Source organism: Ambystoma mexicanum, chromosome 3q (assembly GCF_040938575.1).
Source record: "Ambystoma mexicanum isolate Mex_15411 chromosome 3q, UKY_AmexF1_1, whole genome shotgun sequence".
Taxonomy (NCBI): domain Eukaryota; kingdom Metazoa; phylum Chordata; class Amphibia; order Caudata; family Ambystomatidae; genus Ambystoma; species Ambystoma mexicanum.
Window position 1 is genome coordinate 185,963,254 of NC_090926.1, and position 19,647 is coordinate 185,982,900.

Here is a 19,647-nt window from a genome sequence, read left to right on the forward strand (position 1 = left end):
ATAGGACGAAAGTTAGAGCAGAGAAAGGGGTCAAGCAAGGGTTTCCTAAGAATAGGAAGAACTGAGGCATGTTTGAAAGAGGAAGGAAACGTAGAAGAGGACAGTGAAAGATTGAAGCAAGAGGTAAGATAGTCCAGAAGGGTAGGCTACACAGTAGGGATCAATGATGATAGAAGAGTCACCTGGGGCAGCAGTGGGGTGGGCACGAACAAGGCAAGAAGCAGTGTCAGAATCATAAAGTAGATGAAAAGAAGACATGGTTACGCCAAAAGTGTAGTCAATGCGGTATGATGAGGATGTGAATGATGACGAAATAGAGGACCGAAGGAGAGAAATCTTAGAAGAAAAATTGTCAACGAATTCACAAGCAGACGGAGAGGAAGAGGAGGATGATGCAGGATCAGGAGAGGACGATGACACGCTTTAGGTTTAGAAAAAGACAGGGGTGCAATTAAATTAGAAAGGACCCAGAGCAACAGTCAAAGGCCATGAAAGCGGGTGGTGTATAGGCTGACCACTAATGCCCACAACATTTCTAACTTCATCTGAACGTACAGAAATTCTGAAGTTTCAATCTAGGTCGGGAACCCCACTGTCAGAGCATTCTAAATAAGGAACAGATGGGATTAACCAGAATTAAAACTGCTATTATGTTGTTGGCCTTTCAGCTGTCCTATTTGGAATTGAAAGAAGCAGGGGTTTGAAGCAGAGAAAAGAATTGCAGAAATGATCACGCTGTCTGTTACATTGATCATTGTATGGGTCGCGGACAGATCGTTATCTGTTTCTTGATTTTCTGAACTGACCTCCAGTTGAACAGCTGCTCCCTGAGCCCTCCATGTTCCCTGCAGCGAGTTCCTCGGATATAAAAAAAAATTCTTACCATTTTCAATTGCTCCAGGGAAAGTCCCAGGAGGACCTGTACGCATTCTCAAGGATATTGGTTTTGGTCAATGTATGCGAGCCAAGGCACCATAATTGACACGCAAGACAAACGCCATCTGCTGTAAAAAAAAAAAGAAGCAGGTTAACCTGGTTGTATGATATTCAGCCGACATGATGACCTACCTCCTTAGTTAGACTCTGGTTTAATCTTCAAATGCTTTAAGGTACACTTTGCTGCTCTGGCTGCTTATACCACTTCTCAACATAGTGCCTTCGTGGAAAGTACTGGTATTTAAAACTTTCATGGAAGGGCTAATATTCATACATCCACCCGTGACAATACTGCTCCAGGCTGGGCTATTAACACATATTGGAATAAGCTCATGGGCCTTCCTTTTGAGCCCATAGATAAAACATTGTTCACTAGGTTGCTTTCCTAGCAGTCATTGGATCTACTAGGCTAGTGAACGCCATGCTTTCTTCGTAGATTAGCCTTATGTAGCAACCCACAGAATAAGGTTGTACTTGAGACAGAAACACATTTTTATTGTAATTAAATTGATCATTGTATGTATCAGGGACAGATTATCGATTTGTTGATTTTCTGTACTGACCTCTGATAGAAATGGCTTGTTTTCCGGTTGAACAGTTGTCATCAGGAGGTTGAAGTTCGGGAAGTCCATGATCCTGATTGCTCTGGATCGGGCCAGGGGGAAGTGGTACCCAGTCCTTCTAGCTGTGTCCATCTGCCCTCCATTTCGTCTTCCTCAGAGAGTGGACCTACTCTCGCAAGAGATGGGCCATCTTCACCCAGAAATAAGAAATCTGAACCTTCCAAGTCTGGTTTCTGAGATGTTAAGATGTAAAGATTGCCACCTCCCAGAAAACGTTATGAAGGTGTTGCTTTCGGCCAGAAGCCCAGCAACAAAAGCTCTACACAGGTTTTGCAGCTGGTGTAGGGCTAAATATATTGATCCTTTTACTTGTGATATACCTGCAGTGCTTTCGTTTTGGTAACACTTAGCCCTTCAGGGGCCACAGGTGGCTACTGCCAAGGGCTAACATGCAGTGTTATCCATCTTTAAACAAATGCCAGAGCAAGGCTTTTATTTGAAAATGTGCATTGTCATTCAGTTCTTAGTATGATTTAAACTTAGTATTAGCATTTTTGATGGCAGAGCCTTTTGGACCTCTTCATTCCTGTCCGCTCAGATTAACATTCAAGACAATCTTCCTAGTGGCCGTCACTTCTGTTCGCAGTGTGAGTGAGCTACAGACTCTTATCATGCAAACCTCCTTTCACTACATTTTCCATGGAGAAGGTAGTCTTCAGGGTTTGACGTTCCTTCCTTCCCAAGGTGGTGTCTGAATTTCATCTGACACAAAAGATTATCTTGCCGGCATTTGATCCACCTCCTCATCCTTCCAAGGTCCACCTCCTCATCCTTCCAAGGACGAAGATAGGTTGCACAGTCTTGACCCAAAAAGGGCTATGAGCTTTATTACCAGATTGGCAAATGTCAGGCGAGACGATCAACTCTTTGTTGGTTATTTCATTCATTTAATTTTATTCAATTAATGGAGCGCCTTTCTCCAAAGGCACTCAACAGACTATATATAAAACAGTACATTCACAGGAAAAGGAAAACATGGGTAAAAACAGAAGAGGGCGAGCAGAAAGAATTAGGTTTGATTGAAAAATACAAAGAGATCTGGCAGAGCGAAGTGAAAGGTTAAGAGAGTTCCAATGTTTAGGAGCTAGAAGAACAAAGGACCTGAAACGAGAAGAGGCACAGGGGTGTTTGGGGACAGTTAAGAGGAATACCTTCTGTGATCTGAGAGAGCGCGAGAAAGAACATAGAGTGAGACTAATCAATAAAGATAAGGGGGAGCCATGGCTTTATGTGCAGGGAACAAAGGAGTGCCCTACCCACAACACTCGAATGGGTTTCCGCTCTATTCTAGCTAACACGCGCTCTATGGTAGCACATGCTGAGCATATTTTTGATTTACTTTCTGCTGAGAAGCCAGACTTTATCTGTGTGACAAAAACCTGGCTTAATCCTGTCTCTGCTCCTTCTTTCTCCCAATTTACTCCGTTGGTCTATACGTTCATTCATCAGGACAGGTACTCTGTGCACCCTGTAGGGGGCATTGCCATCCTGTTTAAATTCTCCATGAAAATGGAACAGATCTCCCTTGCAATAGAGCTATAAATGGAGGCCATTTTAGTACGTCTCACAGTTTGCGCTGCCTATTCAGTACACCTTCTTTGTTGCGCTCCTTGCACATTTATTAATTTTGCAAACACTTTTCTGGAGTTAGCAGCTCTTCTGCAGGTTAGGTTCTGTAATTTCAATTGGCGATTTCAATATTCGATTTAACCACCGGCAGCCACCCAGACTTCTTTGAGGCCCTATCAGATGTGGTCTTCACTCAGAATATTATTGAACCTACTCACCAACTTGGCGAGATATTGGACCGGATAGTTACCTCTATGCCGGGGCTCATGGTCTCCAGAGTTGTAGAAATGGTATGGTCTGATCATTTTTTAATCTCATTTCTTCTCACTGATGCTCTGAGTCCTAAGTCTAGTCAGTCCTCGTCGACACTCAGATGAATATTGGTGATCTGTTAATTTAACAGAGATGACGGACATGATTAAATCCAAACGTGGGCCGCTTCAACCGGTTGATTTTTCTAACGCCATGCTGCAAACAAACTAGCAGCCATTAAATCTACGCTGCTTTGGAAAAGCCCTTCTCAGCCATGGTTCTCAAGACCTAAGAATCATGAAATTAGAATTGCGGCAAGCAGAGCACAACTGGCATAAAACCTATGTGTAAAACCTATGCACCTACTTTGAAGGTACACTTTGCAACCTTATCCAAAAATGAGTTCTTGGCCATAAAGCAAAACAATTTTTACGAGAATTACGCCTGCTCTTAACAGTTCTAAAGAAATGTTCTCTGTAAATTCTCTCTACCTCATCGCGTTTTCTCCCCGTGGTTCCGTTCTCCCAGTCACGCGGCAACTCTTTGGCAAACCTTTTACACACTAAAATTGCGAAAATTCGTCCGGGAATCCAGTCGGATCAGAATGCCACCTCAGTAAGAATGTGGCATGCAGGTTCAGAGTCCACCAATGTATGGTATAGTTTCCCCATGTTCTCGGAAGCTGATGTTCTTCTGGCCGCTATGCGACTAAAATCTGCATCTCCTTCTGCTGCCATTCCTATGGCCATTCTGAAAAACACCCTACCTGACTTGATTCCTCGGATCCCCCAAGCAGTGAATGAGTTCTGTCAAGACCCTCCCTAGACGCATCTGCCCAGTCTCTCTGCTTCCTTTCCCTATGAAGCTTCTTGAATCTCTGAGATCTCCTCTTCTACCTTCCTTTATTGAATCTTATGCTAGACTTGACCCCTTTCAGTCGGGCTTTCGCGCAGGGAGGGGCACCGAGAGTGTCACTGTCTCTGTGATGGACTATCTTGTCCGCCTAGTTGATGGGGTAGCACTGGGGCCTTAATTCTGCTTGATTTGTCAGCAACGTTTGACACCAAGGACCATGCCATCCTCCTCGAACACGTCTCTGGCTGGCTTTGGGGGTCCCATAGTGGACAGGTCCACATCCTTATTGGCAAATAGGAGCCAAACTATCCTCTTACCTCTGTTCTACTCTGTCTCCTCTTCTCAGTCATGAAGCGTTCCTCAAGACTCGGCCCCGTCCCCACCGTTATTTAATCTTTACATCCAGCCACTGGTTGCCCTGATCCGCTCCCACGGGTTCAGATGGTACTCCTACGGGGACGACTCTAAATGTTTGGTCTGACTAGATCATGACCAGGGTGGGGTGTCGACCCGCCTGAGAGGTTGCCTGGATGCCGATCGGGAGTGGATGGGCTTCAGTTGGCTTAAACGTAATGGGGATAAGACCGAGGTCCTTACAGTGGATGCCCCTTCATCGTCCGCTTACGATACTGCTCCCTGATTGTCTTCCTTCTGGCTGGACTCATTTGGCGCAACACCTGTCCCAGTGTCAGTTGTGAAGAACCTGGGAGTCTACCTTTCTTCTTCCTGGTCTATGGCGCCCCAGGTCAGCAGTGTCTGCCAGGCTGGTCACTTTACTTTGAAGGCCCTATGTAAAATTCTCCCATTTCTTCCACTTCACCTTCATCCTATTGTTGTATCTTCTCTGGTTAAGAGTCAGCTTGACTACTGTAATGCGCTCTGTCTCGCTCAGCCAAAGGGCCTTATCCATCGGCTCCAATTGTTGCAGAATCTAGCGGCTAGAGTGGCGACAGCAACCGCTTATGGTGCACACATTAGTCCAGTTCTTAGAGCCCTCCACTGGCTTCCAGTGGAGAAAAGGGTTGCTTTTAAATCATTCTGCTTGGATCACTGTGCCTACTATGGAGTGCTAACCTCCTTAAAGAGAAGTTTGTCCCGTATGTCCCTCTTAGGTCTCTGCGCTCAAAGGCTAACTGCCTCCTAAAGGTGCCTAAAGCTCGGTTGAGTTGAGTAGGAGGTCGTGCCTTCTCATTGGCGTCCAGAAAACTTTGAAATGTTATCCTAGTTGATCTTAAGCGTACATCTAGTCAACTTCTCTTCCGACGCCTTTAAAACCTGGTTGTTCTCAATTCTTGTTCCGGTTGCTGTGGCTGCTGCCTATGCTGTCCTCGCGCCATGATACCTGTGGTGAACGTGCACGCTATAAATTCCCATAACATAACGACAGCAGATCAAAGGTACATTTGAAGACAATTGAGGGGAAGTGGTAAAGAAGACGTGATTCAAAAGGAAGCAGTGAAAAAGTAAAGAGGATGTAATAGAAGAACAAATAGATAAAGAAAAAAGATACTAATCGAGGAGTTATAAACAGAACGAAGGGGAAGGAAATGTGATGCAGGGAGACCAAAAGAGATGAGCAGTAACCAATGCGAGAAAAGACGAGAGGAAAAAAGTTTCAGAGCATGAAAAGAGAGATGGGGCGAGCACGACGAATGTTGAAAAGTGCATAACGGCAAGAACGAGCAATAGAAAAGATGTGATGTGAGAATGAGATAGAAGGATCAAAAGTAACAGCCAAGTTACGTCCGTATGGTGATAAAGGAAGAGAAGATGGAGGAAAAGAGATGTAAGTAGGGTAATAGTTGAGGTAGGAAAGAACCTCAGTTTTAGAAGGGATGAGGTGGAGAAAATTAGATGACATCCAGTTTTGAACAGCTGAGAGACAGTTTGAAACAGTGTGCAAAGCAGAATCAAAGGAGGAAAAGGAGAAAAGGATCCGAGTGTTATCTGCATACAGATGAAAAGCGAGATTGAATGAAGAGATAAGAGCAGAAAGAGGTGCAGTATAAAGAGAGATAAGAATAGGACCAAGTGCAGAGCCTTGGGGAACACCATATAAGAGAGGAAATGAAGGAGAAGAGTTGCAAAGTAGGACCGTTGAGAAAGATAGGAGAAGAACCCTTCAAGAACCGACCCCGAAATACCCAAGGTGGAAAGGGATATAAGTGATCAACGGTATCAAATGCTGCAGACAAGTCAATAAGAATCGAGAAGAGGCTAGAGTGACAAGCAGACAGGAGAGAGTTAGAGAGATGTAAAAGAGCACTCTCTGTAGAGTGAGAGGGACAGAATCCATATTGAAGAGGAGGGAGAAGGGATTGAAGATTTAGATGGCGGGTTACCTGAGCATAGGCTGCCCGCTTAAGATTTTCAGAGAGCAACGGGAAATGTGAGATAGGCCTAAGGTTGGCAGGAATAGATGAGTCAAGAGTAGGTTTTTTCACAATGTGAAGAATAAGTGCATTCTTAAGTGGTTGGAAAGAGTTTGCAAAGCAAGAATTAATGAGAGAGGTAAGATAAGGAAAGAGATGAGGATAGACTTGAGGGATACGAGGTGGAGAGAATCTGAAGGAGAAGCAGTAGGATGAGCATGAGCCAGAAGAAAAGTATCAGAATCAGCACAAGGAGAGAATGAAGAAAAAGAATATGAAGCTAAAACTGGGAAGGAAGAAGAGCAGGGAGTAACAGAAGGAGTAAAAGCAGAGCATAGATTTGCCACTTTAGATGTAAAGTAATTTGCAAAGTCTGAGGAGGAAAGATATGAGAAAACAGATGGATCAGGCACTTTAGTAGGCAAAATATTGTGAAGAAGTTGATACAGACGATGAGGATGACGTGTAAGAGAAAGTGTGAGTTCCGAATAAAAAATGTTTTTTTGCAGCAAGTAAAGCCGAGTCGAAGGAAGAGTGCAAAATGAAAATGCAAAAAAGTCAGAAGTCGATCAAGAGTGTTTCCATTGCCGTTCGGCTTTATGTAAGCTGCGGAGGGAAACCAGGTCAGGAGTAGGAAAAAAAGAGCACAGAGGAGGGACTGAGTCAAGCACAGATAAAACAGATAATACAGAGGAATGCAGAGTACTAGCAGCCGTATCAGTAGGAAAGGAAGAGAAGATACAAATTGATGGAAGAGAGGAGTTGGAAGGAAGAAAGAAAAGATGCAGAGTCAAATGAAGAGAGATTACGACAAGAAAAGATATTCGAGGAAGTAGAAGAAATCGGCAGAGCGGGAAGTAGAGGCAGAAAAGGGAAGTAGTAAGTGATCAGAGGCATAGAAGGGGCAAGAAGACACAGAAGGAGGATGTGAAAAAATTAGATCGAGGCAAGAACCAGATTGATGAGAAGGAGGGTGAGGGAGGTTACACTGGACACATACTGGGTCAGGCTGTGACTACACAGACCTCGTCATGCTGGATCATTCTGTGTATTTCAGAAAGTTATTTTTTGGCGTGGAAAGATGTCCCTGAAAATCTAAGGCACATTCCACCAGAGGAGTAGAAACCACTTTGGCTCTGCAGGTAATTTGCAATGCCACAATTTGGTCTTCGATACACACCTTTTCAAAACATTGTCAAGACACCTTGTTGGGTCAGGACGCTAGGTTTGGGAAGGCTGTTTTATAAACCAGTAACATACATCCCCTGGTCCCACCTCCATCCAACTGCTGTGGGAGTCTATCAAAGATGAGGAATCTGTGGGAGGACATAATCCACATAATCCTATAGAAGAACACATTACCCCTGACAATGTTCTTTCTAGCCCATTCATTTTAGGATCTGGACTTCTAAAGTTAGGATATTGTACTCATGACTGTTTTCCATCATCCCACTGCTTGTTTGGTTGAGTTTGTTGATCAAGTATTTAAGTGAATATACTGGTGATTATATATATTTTGTATTGTAGAGTATTGTGTGATAGTACTACCTGCTATTTCATTTTTCAGTGTGTTCTAAAGGCCTAAAATAAATAACTGTTTTTTATAAATGACTGTCTAAATTGAATTATTGTGTGATGTTCTTTGTGGACTAATTGAGGGCCCCAGACCCCACTTACACTCCTGAAACTAAGCCTTGACTGTTCATCCATGTATCTTAATTGGGTTTTGGCTAATCGCTCAGAGCTCCCTGTTCATCATAACTAGGGTGGCCCCTAAAATCTGTCCACCAAGCCAGATTCTAGAATTCCATCTCAAGTGTCTGTTTAGTGTCACAAGCTACCTCCATTCCTATACACATGGGAGCTGAAGAGCAGAGAGTTCACATTAAACCAGAAAAGCAATCAATCATCGGATGCCAACGCGCAGAGCATCATCTGTACCTGCATGCACAGGGTAGGGATATTATGACGGGAGCAAACCTTTCAACACCCTTTTTCTCTGGAAGAAAACAATTTATAATGTAGTGGACCAACCACTAGATGGTAGCCTATGCAAAGCACGTGACTCTAAACGGATACGTCACGTTTATAAACATGAATATTCTTAAGATCCACCCTACCCCAAGTACTAGGAACTAGAGTGCCACATTGTATGTGTAAAATGTTCATTATATGATTATTTTTGCTGAGACTACTTAAATGAAAACATGAATTAACGTTTTGGGATAATTGTAATGCTAGGCTTTGTGGACATGGGCGTAATTTTACGGGGAGGGACAGGGTTGTTTGTCCCCCCCCCCAACTTTCATGGCACACCATTCTGTCCCCATTCATTTGGCTTTGGCACCTTTTCATAAGGTGTCATGTCCCCCCCAACATTTTCAGCAAAGTTACTCCACTATTTTGTGGACCTTTGGTCTCTTGACCATTCTTGCATGTCTCATTTGTCTGGAGTTCAGTTTTAAAGTATTGAGTCACTCCCATATTGTCTTTTTAAGTGGTATGGATTAGTTTCCCTTTTGAGTGGAGCGTTGTCAAGTAAAGGGAAAGGTCCTCTTTTATTCGCACATAGCAACAAACTATTGTAATAGAAAATCGGGCAAATAATCTTTTGAATTGGCAGATAATATGTTTGTTTGTGGGTCAGAGATTGCAGGAGCATCTGGTACAAGATTCAGTGGATCTGCATCTCCGTGTGCCTCTTGAGAAAGAGATCCCTGTTACTGCAGTCCAAGAACAAGTGAAAGTAATTGCCAAAGTTCCAGAGACAGAAGAATTTCCTGAAATCACAGCAGTGAGTTATTTTTTATTCAAAGTTTGTGACCAGTGTGATTTGGCGTTTCTCTCATTTTTTTTGTCCTTTATTAAATTATAGTTGTCCAAAATAGAACTTTTATTATTATTGTTTTTGGTTTGTATTAAACCTTTACAAAAGTACATAGATAATATCATATTAGTGAAGTATAAAAACAAACATACATTTCATAGAATCATTAGCAATCATCTTACACATTAATCTGCATAAAAATATTTATCTAAAACATATCGTTTCTTTATCGTTACTTAACAATTTAGGAAGCAGCAAGTTGTTTCTTAGTTTCAGAGCATCAGATCGAATCATGGCTATTCTTATTTCATATTTAAACAATCTCCTCGTAAAAGGCATCATTACTCGATTCTCAGTGTAAGGATATGCTGCTATCATGATAAGTTACAAAAGTTTTTCAGGAAGGTTATTACTCTTATTTTTAAAACATTAGAGTTGCCATGCCGTATCTGATACCACAACAGTTCTCTGTTGACAGTGTAGTTGATTCACAAATTGTTTAAAATATAAAATACATTGTTGTAGCAGGGCTGGACAAACTAAAAGCAAATGCTGCAATGTCTCTTCAATTCCTTCCTCTCTACAAAACCGACACCACCCCCATTCTTTATCAGCAATCAGCCATCTCTTCAATATGTAGTTAGTTCTTAGGACATCGAAACTGAATCTCATGAACACATTGCGTAATTCACGCACAGGATATGTCTCGAGATATGTTTCAAGTGTAGGATAGAATTTCCAAAATGAGTATATGTGATACATAGTCTTTGATAACATCACATACAGCATCGTTTGCTGCCAGTCATGCCCTTTAATAGTCTTCTTCACCTTTAGCGGGTTTAATATTAGAGTGTCTACGGATAGGCCTAAATCCTGGAGGTACGTTTTCATTAATTCGCTTTGGTGGATATAGTATGTGTTTCTATTGTCATTTCCAGCAATCGAATATAAAGTATCTGCAGGATTAGTTAGACATTTCCTCCATAAACATAACTTCTTCCATTTTATGATCGACCTCCAAGATAGCAGTCCTAATTCGTATCTTATCGCCTCAATTGGGACGGATTTTGGTAGAAAGAAAAGAATCCCTTTCCATATCATGCTCTCTAGTTGTTTCAGGTAATCAGTGTCCTCCAAGTCATGGAGTTGCATCCCATACAACAAGCCTGGAATTCCCTTCATATTGTAAAAATCTTTAAGCGGCACGAAGGTAAATTTGCAGTATTGGGTTTCTAATTTTCGCATTTGGCGTTAGATACTTTCAGCTTTGATTTTTAGCTGTTTTTTTATCGTGGCAGGGGAACCAGACCCTGAGAAAAGGTATCCCAGATATTTAAAGCCACACTGACAGGGTATTCTTTTGCCTTCGACTTTCCAAGTAAGGTTTAACCATTTATTTTTGGGTTTGCCCAGACATATGATGGTGGTTTTGTCAGCATTGATTTTCAGTCGTAGATCAGCTATAAAAGTTACGAACGCATCAATCAATCTTTGTAAGCTGACTTTTGTGGAATTCAATAACAAAAAATCGTCGGCATATGCTAGCCATTCCAATTGCATGTCACCAATCTTTGGTGCAATCAGACCTTTGCCTCCTAGTGCTTTATCCGCACCACACACATATAGGTTGAATAGAGTGGCTGCAAACATGCATCCTTGACACAAACCGTTTTGAATGTCAATCTCGGATGTCAGTAAGCCTTCAGAGTTCAACCTTACCTTAATCTTTGTGTTGAATACAGATTGATAATAATTTGTAAAAGGTGATTGGGAATCTTCAGGTCGGACAGTTTTAGCCATAAAGTCGCCCTGTCTACCAGATCGAAAGCTTTGCTGAGATCCATTGCAGCTACAAAGATCGGGTTCCCATGTTTGCCTAGTGCCTTGGAAAGCAAAGATCTCAAGATCAGACCTCCACAGTCAGTGCCTATTCCTTTTTTAAAGCCTATCTGTTTGATGTCGAGTATGTGATTTAGTTTTATCCATTCGAGCAATTCTTCTAGAATAATGGAAGAACATTTTTTAGACTCGGGGTCTGTAATAGCAATCGGTCTGTAGCTGTCTGGTGCTAATCTGGAGCCTTTTTTAAAAATAGGAATAACTAGAGCCAGTTTCCATGATTGTGGTAGGGTTTTAGTCATTAGGATATCATTATACAAAATGTGCAGAATTTCGGACCATAGGGTAACATCAGCCTTTAGAATTAGGTTTGATAAGTGGTTGGGGCCGGGAGCCCCCGAATTTCTGGATTTAGTTATTATGCGTCTGATGTTAATAGTGGATATGTCTAGCGACCATTCGCAGGGTTCGTAATTAACATCAACATGTCTAGCGTTGTTACATGAATAAATTCTGAGAAAATGTTCGCACCACCTTCTCTCACTTATTTGGGTAAATTGCATGTCTTTTTGTGTGCGGTCAACATCATTAACAATTTGCCAAAAATTTGCAATATCTTTGCCTTTAATAGCATGGAGCATTTTTTCCCCGTATTTTTGAGCTCTTAGCGACCTGTGGCTAATCGCCCAGTTCTTATACTGTTGCTTGACATTTTTAATCAAACGAGTTGTATCAGTACACACAGCATTTTCTTTCAGAATAGCACGAATATCTCTCCTCATTACAGATTTACGATTGTGGTCCTCGGCATCAAAAGAATGTTTGTGTTGTGGTCTATTGGTCCTTAGCCTATTATCATTTTTTACGGTGTATTCACAAATATCATTCACATGATCAGTAAAGATCCCAGTACCAAAGAACCACGCACGATCATTCATAGTCATTTCACAGACATCTTGCACTAACACAGAAGTAAATCTCTTCGTTTTGGAGTAAGTCCATCGTATTCTGTTGCCTTTGTAATTTGCAATCAGGCCTTCAGAGTACCGTGAGGTTTGTTCCGACAGGGTTGCGAACCACAGGTCAACATGCAGTAGCTTATGGTCACTGGTAGACATGTCAGTGACAGCTAAATCGGGCATATATTTTTCCAGACCACGAGTCACAAAAATATAATCTAGCATAGAGGTACAACCTCTGGCTGCCCATGTGTCACATTCATTAGTTATTTTAGTCATTCCCATGATTTCAATAAAGTTACACCATAAAGCTCCTCTAATTTTGAGGTTCCCAGCAGCAGTTTCGGATTTACTAATTCCAAGGCTAGTAGACACTATCATCTCATCCAACTCTTTGTTACTAATGTTACAGGTAGCATTCAAATCGCCAGCTATAATCACAAAACCATTCGTGTGCAACATACGCCATTCATCAATTCTAAGACTCAAATTGGTTAATTCCTTTTTAAGCTGTAGCATCGAATATTTCAAAGGATTCCAATATACATTTATAATAAGTAAATGCGTTTTGGTACCATTCCTAGCAATTACATAGGTCGCGGCCAAAAAAGAATTGAGGCTCGACCATTCGTTAGATACCAAGGCTTGTAAGGATTGTTTGCATGCGATAATCAGCCCACCCATTGGTCTACCTCTGGGCCCTTTGATGGCTGGTAGTTGAATCATATCAAAACCTTCCCAAAGCAAAATTTCAGTGTCCCAGGTCTCTTGCAATAGGAGCAGGTCATATTTCTGTAAAACATCAGTAACCTTATTATTATGAGTTAGGTGAAAATTTCCTCTGGAGTTCCATGAGGCAAAGGTGATGTTGTTCTCATAGCTAAAGAGGCTTTCTCATTTCATTTAGGGTATTGATTGATTCTCTAAGAGACAACGCCAGCCATCTCCATTCTTGTTTATCATTCATATTGGAGGTTGCAGTCTCGGAGTTATTATAGGCAGTAGCTGTTTTAATAGGCTCTGGTACATCAATCATAGCATGTCTGGGGGTGTCCAGCCAGCTGCTTTCATACTGAAAGATGTCAAAACCCCTGCGTTGCAGGGATTCAGCCTCTTTCAGCAGAATACCCCTTACCAAAGGAGATGTAACAACCAGTCGTACATAGTCAACTCTCTGCGTGTGAATAAAATCCACCAAGGCTATATCTGTGGTGGTAATCAGTTTCAGTTCAGGGATAGCAGCAAATAAAAATAGTATATAGGGACGATTTAATACTATTTGGTTTCTTTCCCCGAACAATGCCATTAGGATCAGGCTGGGTAAATGGGGCAAAGCGGGTTTCTTTAGGTAGCCTGTTTCATTAGCACCTGAATTGTCATTTGTCGACTTTCTGGATTCTTGAAGCATGTCGGGCTCATTAGGCATCTTATAATTCGCAGATGAATAATCATCTTGTAAGATCCTCCTGATAATACAAGCGATTTCATCTTTTTTTGGTGGCCATAGGCACTGTTTTGTCATTGTTATGGGTCTCAGTTGTCTTCGAGTCCATAGTATCAACAGCCTTAAGACTCATGTCAGGTCCCGCTTGAATAGCGGGCCCGTTGGTAATTGCAGGGTTTTCGTAAGTACTAAGTTGGTTGTTGGATGTAGGTTGGAGGGTAGTCTCAAGAGGAGTAACCGCCAGACAACCAGCATCAACACCAAAACATGTCGCCTTGTCATCCTTACTCTGTGTATAATTAGAGTGAGTGACAGTATCTGCATCTGCAGTTCGAGAGCTTTCTTTTGCGCAGGCGGTAACAACATTTGGTGGGATGGTAACAGTGATTTTTGCGTTTTTCTCGTCCAGTATTTGGTTGGTTGGAATAGTCGAATTGATTGCTAGGGTGGGAGGATGGTTGATATCAACGGCTATTTTCATTGTTGACATCGAATTGGCTTTAAAAATTTCAAAGATGACAACTAGCCCAGATTTCAGTGAAGATAATTGTGTAGCTATATCATCCTTTTCATTTTTCTTCTTTTTATTTTTCAACACGTCTGCAATCCGGGTGTCTGCTTCGCTATAGCTCTCTTGTGCACATTGAGTCATCTCGTACTGTCCTCTAACAGGATTATTTGAGGTTTGCACCGATATAATTTGTACACTGTCATTTGCATCTTTGCAGGTAGCCATTTCAGTCTGGGCCTCTGCAATAGAGTTTCTAAAGAATTGGTCTCTTAAATATTTACGTGATGATTTTTGTTGGTTATTTAGTTGGGCAGGTTTTTTTTTTTTTACTTTTTTTTATTTCTAAGTTTGCATGCATCTGCCCCAACAACCAGTTCTTGGTTAGCAGGCTTGGTATTCGAGATTTTGTCCGGTATCTCATCCAGCATGGGAACGGTATCCACCATCGCCGGGTCAGAAAGGAATTCTGTATTCGTTTGAGTCTCAGCGATGGTAATGATCTCGTCATGCAGTTTGGGATCTGAAACAGGTAATAAAGGAATTTCCACTACTTTGTGGTTATCGGTGTCATATTCAGGGATCTTTTTCGAAGTCGTTTCATATTTGGACAGGAAATCAGTCAAGAGGTTTGGGATCGTTCCAATGGAAACGCTAATTGGCGTCATCATTTCAGTCTGTCTTCTTAATTCATATAAGATCAGCCTATTGGTGGTACCCAACCTAGTGTAGAGGTCAATATCATCTTTCGTGTCGTTGTTCACACTACTGTCAATGGAACCATTATCCATAAGGGGTATAGTTTCCAGGTCAATAGTGCGAAAGACGCTAGGCGTATCACAAAAGGAAGCATTCTGCATCTGAGCCTCCTCCTTCCTCTTTACCTAGCTGAGGTATTAGTTCTTCCTGAAATAGAGATTGTGATGATTCATTAATGCCTGCTTGTTCAGGAACACAGTCCTGGTTGGTTCGCAATTGGTTGGAGCAGAATTGGGCGCATTGTAACAGGTCCTCTTCCTCAATACAAGAGGGAGGTAGTGGTAACGCTGCAGCGCGGGCCACATTTGCTCTGCGTGTGGATACCGCAGAAAAAAAGTCTGCTCGCGGATCTTTCATAATGTTGGAGATCTTATGAAATTTCACCATGTTAGTACGGAGCTGAAGACAAATAATAGATATAGGGGGGATCACTGACACCAAATAACAACAACACTCCAAGTAGTCAGACCAATTACAGGTCGAACTTACTTAGGGTCCTCAAGGGAGTAGGTTCCTATCCAGGTTCCTCACGCTTCCTAAATAGACTGCAAATACTCAGACCAAACCGTAGAGACCCTTGGACCCTAAGCACCCTAACAGCCCAACAGCCAAAACACTTATGAAAACACTTGCGATGCGCGTTCGCAGGTTATTTAGAAAACAAATCCAGGAAGTAGATGGGTGTGTTTCGGGAGGGGCATGGATGAGTGGCAGCAGTCTGAGCAAGTACGCTTAGTTCAGCTAAATGGGGAGAAGGGAGAGTAACAAGAGTCAGGTAAGAAAGTCTTAAACTCACGTCACAAGAACATACGTAACTCGGGTCACAATGGAGATTGCATGTCAAAGTCTTTACTTGCAAAAAAGGAGTTGACACGTAAGTCTGTGAAAGCGAGCCAGTGTTCCAACGCCGCTCGGGATTCCTCTTGCAGACTTGTATCTTTGGCAGGGCTCGTGGATGGAACAAGGTCACAGGCGGGCAGCACCTTCAGCCCAACAGCCAAAACACTTATGAAAACACTTGCGGTGCAAAATAGACCTTTAATGTTGGATGGATTTGAGGTATGGCACCTAAACTAGTGAGGGCCAGTTTAGATGTTGTTTGAGATATTTTCACATGTTTTTTCAGTTGAACCTGAGCTTCCAGAACATATTGGGCTAAAGAACAATATATATTTTTCTGAGGCTTGTGGAATCTGCTTAGATCACATGCTGTGCATAGCCCGACATCTAGTGGAAGCTGCCGAGTATTACAGTTGTTGTTTTCGAAACTCGAAAAGGGACGTCGACAGGGTGTGCCAGTAATGCAATCCGTAGTGTGGCGTCCACTGTACCCATGATCTCTCACGCGTCGAGGTCCCTCAGATGGTTTTTTTTCGCCATTTTAGACAGACGCTTAAAGCAGAGTTCCTCTTTTGGCTTATAGCCATTTACTGTTTTTCAATTACCGATAGTTTATTCTTACTATCCTTTATATAACCGACTATCGAAACATCAGATGCCGGTGAAGACAAGAAAAACGACTGTCAGAAGACTTCTGCAACGGATCAGTTTCGGCCTTGGAAGGCCGCTCTGGGCTTTGGCCCACACAGTACGTGCAGAGGGTGGGAGGGGATTCATTTTAGAATGTATATGCCCCTTTTCTTACACTACATTCGCTAGCTGTTGTATCATTCCGTTATGGACAAGACCCCCTTTCAATTTAGACCCAAGTTCAATAGGAAATTTCTGTTGGTCGATAAACACCTAGTCTGTAACCTGTGTCTCCCGAGAGACCACGTCGAAAGTTCTTGTCGAGCATGCAGGCTCTTCAAGCCCAAAGCTTTGAAGGACCGATCTATCAAACGCTGGGCCCACTACGCCAGGCAGCTCGAGGCCATGGAAGTAGAAGGTGCTTTCAGCGACGGCAGCAACACCGCGGTTTCTGAAGGCAAAGGAGACTGGGTGGCTTTGGTTACCCAAGTGCAGGCCCCTGACCCCGGAAGACAAGCTGGCGGCCTTGTGATGGGGACAACACCCGGTGGCGGATCACTTCATCCACCATTAAGCACACAACCCAAGGCCGAGACTCGACACACGTGTCGAGCGGACGGCAACCCACAACGTGCAGGGAAAGGTCTATGTAATCTCTGTGCCCTGGCCACTCTCGGTACGGCCGTCACCCAAAGAACTCTCACCGAGGGCAGATCGTCCGCGGACGAGGCTCCGGTTCAGCCCGCACCCGAAATTCGACATTCTGCGTCAAGTCAGGTACTAGGCCCCAAACACTCAGGGGAAACAAGCTTCAAGGGGCCAGGTAGGGAGAAAGAGTCCATGAAAAATCCTCCAAGACCCCCTCATAGGGAGAAATCTCAGGAGTCTAGGCCCACCCCTGATAAGGAGAAATATCAAGAGGCTAGGCCCAAAGAACCTGTATTACTTCCTCCAACAGATGAAGTTTTAGGGCTTCTTTCCCAACCATTGGCCATCCCTAGTTCTGCACAATGGTGGGCTGAGGATATAGACAGGGTCATGAGGAGGATGTACTTTATAACCAACTTTATGAAAAAGACCCTGCCTATTTCAAAAGTTTCCACTCCACTCCCCCACTACAGCACCCTCTGGGTCGCAGATCCCTGCTCAACCCCCTGCTAAGTGGTCTTGCCCCGAGAATCCAGTGCAAGGCACAGTCATTGATCTCTATGACCCGGACTCTGACCATGAAGACCTCTCTATTCAAGAGGCAGCAGATCATTATTACGGGGATGATGTAGCAGACCCTTATTACAGGGATGATGAAGACCCTTAGGTTGACCCAGAGACAAATATGTATCCCATGGACTCACCTGTTGATCAGGATCCCCCGGTCATGGACTCACCCATTGACAACTAACGCCTTCTAAATGAAGTGCTCGACAAAGCGGCAGAGCATTTTCAGATGGAAACTCAGGAAGTACAACAAGAAAGGGATTTCGTAGAAGAAATCCTACGAGATAAGAAGGCTGTTACGCAGTTTATCCCTATCCTCAAATCCATTTAGTGAAAAATACAGCCATCGCTGGAGACCACTTCTCTTACGCGGGCAGTGAACCCCTGCATAGAAAAACAGTTTAGACCTGCCCCTTCTGACCCACTGTATATCAGAGGGCAACTGAAGCCTGATTCATTAGTTGTCACTACAACAAGGAAAAGGGCTGGTACTCCCCTAGCTTCCTCCGAGGCCTCGCCTGACGAGAAAAGCAAGAGACTTTACACGTTGGGAAGAAAGGTGGCCTCCTTTGTGGCCTTCCAAACTAGGATTGCTTACTTTACAACTGCCACAAATGGGATGAGGTCTCGGCCTTACTATCTTCGGCCCCGTAACCACTTAAGTCTCAGCTTGCCCAGGTGGCTGCATAAGGCAGAGCAGTGGCAAGCTGCTTATTAAAAACCAACCTTGACGCTGCGGACAACGCAGGCAGGATAATAGCAGAAGGGACTATTATCAAGCGTCCTGCTTGGTTGCACAAATCGGGTTTTAAACCAGAGACGCAAGCTACCTTTATCAACATGCCCGTTGAGCCCAATGTGCTCTTTGGCAAGGTTGCCGAGGACGCCTTAAAGACGGCCAAAGAAGAATACGATACACTCAAGTCAGTGGGCCAACTGACCAATAAACCTACTGGCCAGAGGGGAAACTGGAATTTTCATCGCTCACGCGGCCAAAATTCAGAGGGGTTCCACTTATACCCTTAGCCAAGGTACTACCTGGGGAAACAATCAGGGTCAGTCCTCCCAGAATTACCCAAGAGGAGCGCGCAGATCCCGCAGACGCGGTAGAGGCAACTCCTCCCAAGGTGGCACTCCACCTCAAAAGCAGTGACTATCCGCTCCAGGTACCCTCCCATGCCTCTCCAGTAGGAGGGTGCCTATCCACCTTCACCCACGCATGGGAGGCATTCACCACAGACAGATGGGTGCTGTCCACTGTAACAGGCGAATATTGTATAGAGCTCCTCGAGCAACCCCGGAACCACCCCCCATGACAAAAGACCCATTCCAAGGAACACCAGGGTATCCTCCTCCTTTAGGAAGTCGCAACGCTTCTACTAAAGGATGCCATCAAAGTCGTCACAGCCAACCGGGTAAACAAGGGTATTTATTCAACTTACTTCCTTGTGCCAAAGAAAGATATAACAAAGCACCCAGTATTAGATTTGCACCCTGCAAACAAATATGTCAAGCCACAAAAGTTCGGCATGACTATGCTACAAGAGGTAATCCCGCTACTAACAAAGGGGGATTACATGGCAACACTGGATATGAAAGATGCCTATTTTCATATTTCTATGTTCCCAGCGCACAGAAGATTCTTGTGTTTCAAGATAGCGAACCAGCACTACCAATTCAAAGTGCTATCCTTCGGAATAGCATTCTGTATTACCATAGTATTCACGAAGGTACTGGCGGTGGTGGCAGCACACTTGCGCAGGGAGGCAATCCCAGTGTACCCTTACCTGGATGACTGGCTGATTTCAAGGGAGTCTCCCCCACCCCCTAATTTGCAGGCAAAACATTCAGAGAACTATCAACCTACTCTTCCAATTGTGATTTTTCCATCAACGAGAAAAAAATCCAGTCTAGTGCCAAGCACAACCAAACAGTTCCTAGAGGGAACAAGAGGGGTTGGTCTTTCCATCAGAGGAAAGAGTCAAAAATATGTTACTGCAAATACCACATGATCAGGCC

The 19,647-nt window shown here is 43.4% G+C and overlaps 1 protein-coding gene across 4 annotated transcripts in view; it reads left to right on the top strand.

Annotated features, from left to right (window-relative positions):
* SENP1 (SUMO specific peptidase 1) overlaps positions 1–19,647 on the top strand; it is a 1,568,779-nt gene that overhangs the window by 709,890 nt on the left and 839,242 nt on the right. For 3 of the 4 annotated variants that reach the window (XM_069653453.1, XM_069653456.1, XM_069653455.1), the window contains one exon: positions 9,255–9,401. The exons of the other annotated variant lie outside the window; for it this stretch is intronic. In XM_069653453.1, coding sequence (XP_069509554.1) covers positions 9,255–9,401 — 147 coding nt within the window. The remainder of the gene's footprint in view (positions 1–9,254; positions 9,402–19,647) is intronic. 4 annotated transcript variants of the gene reach the window in all.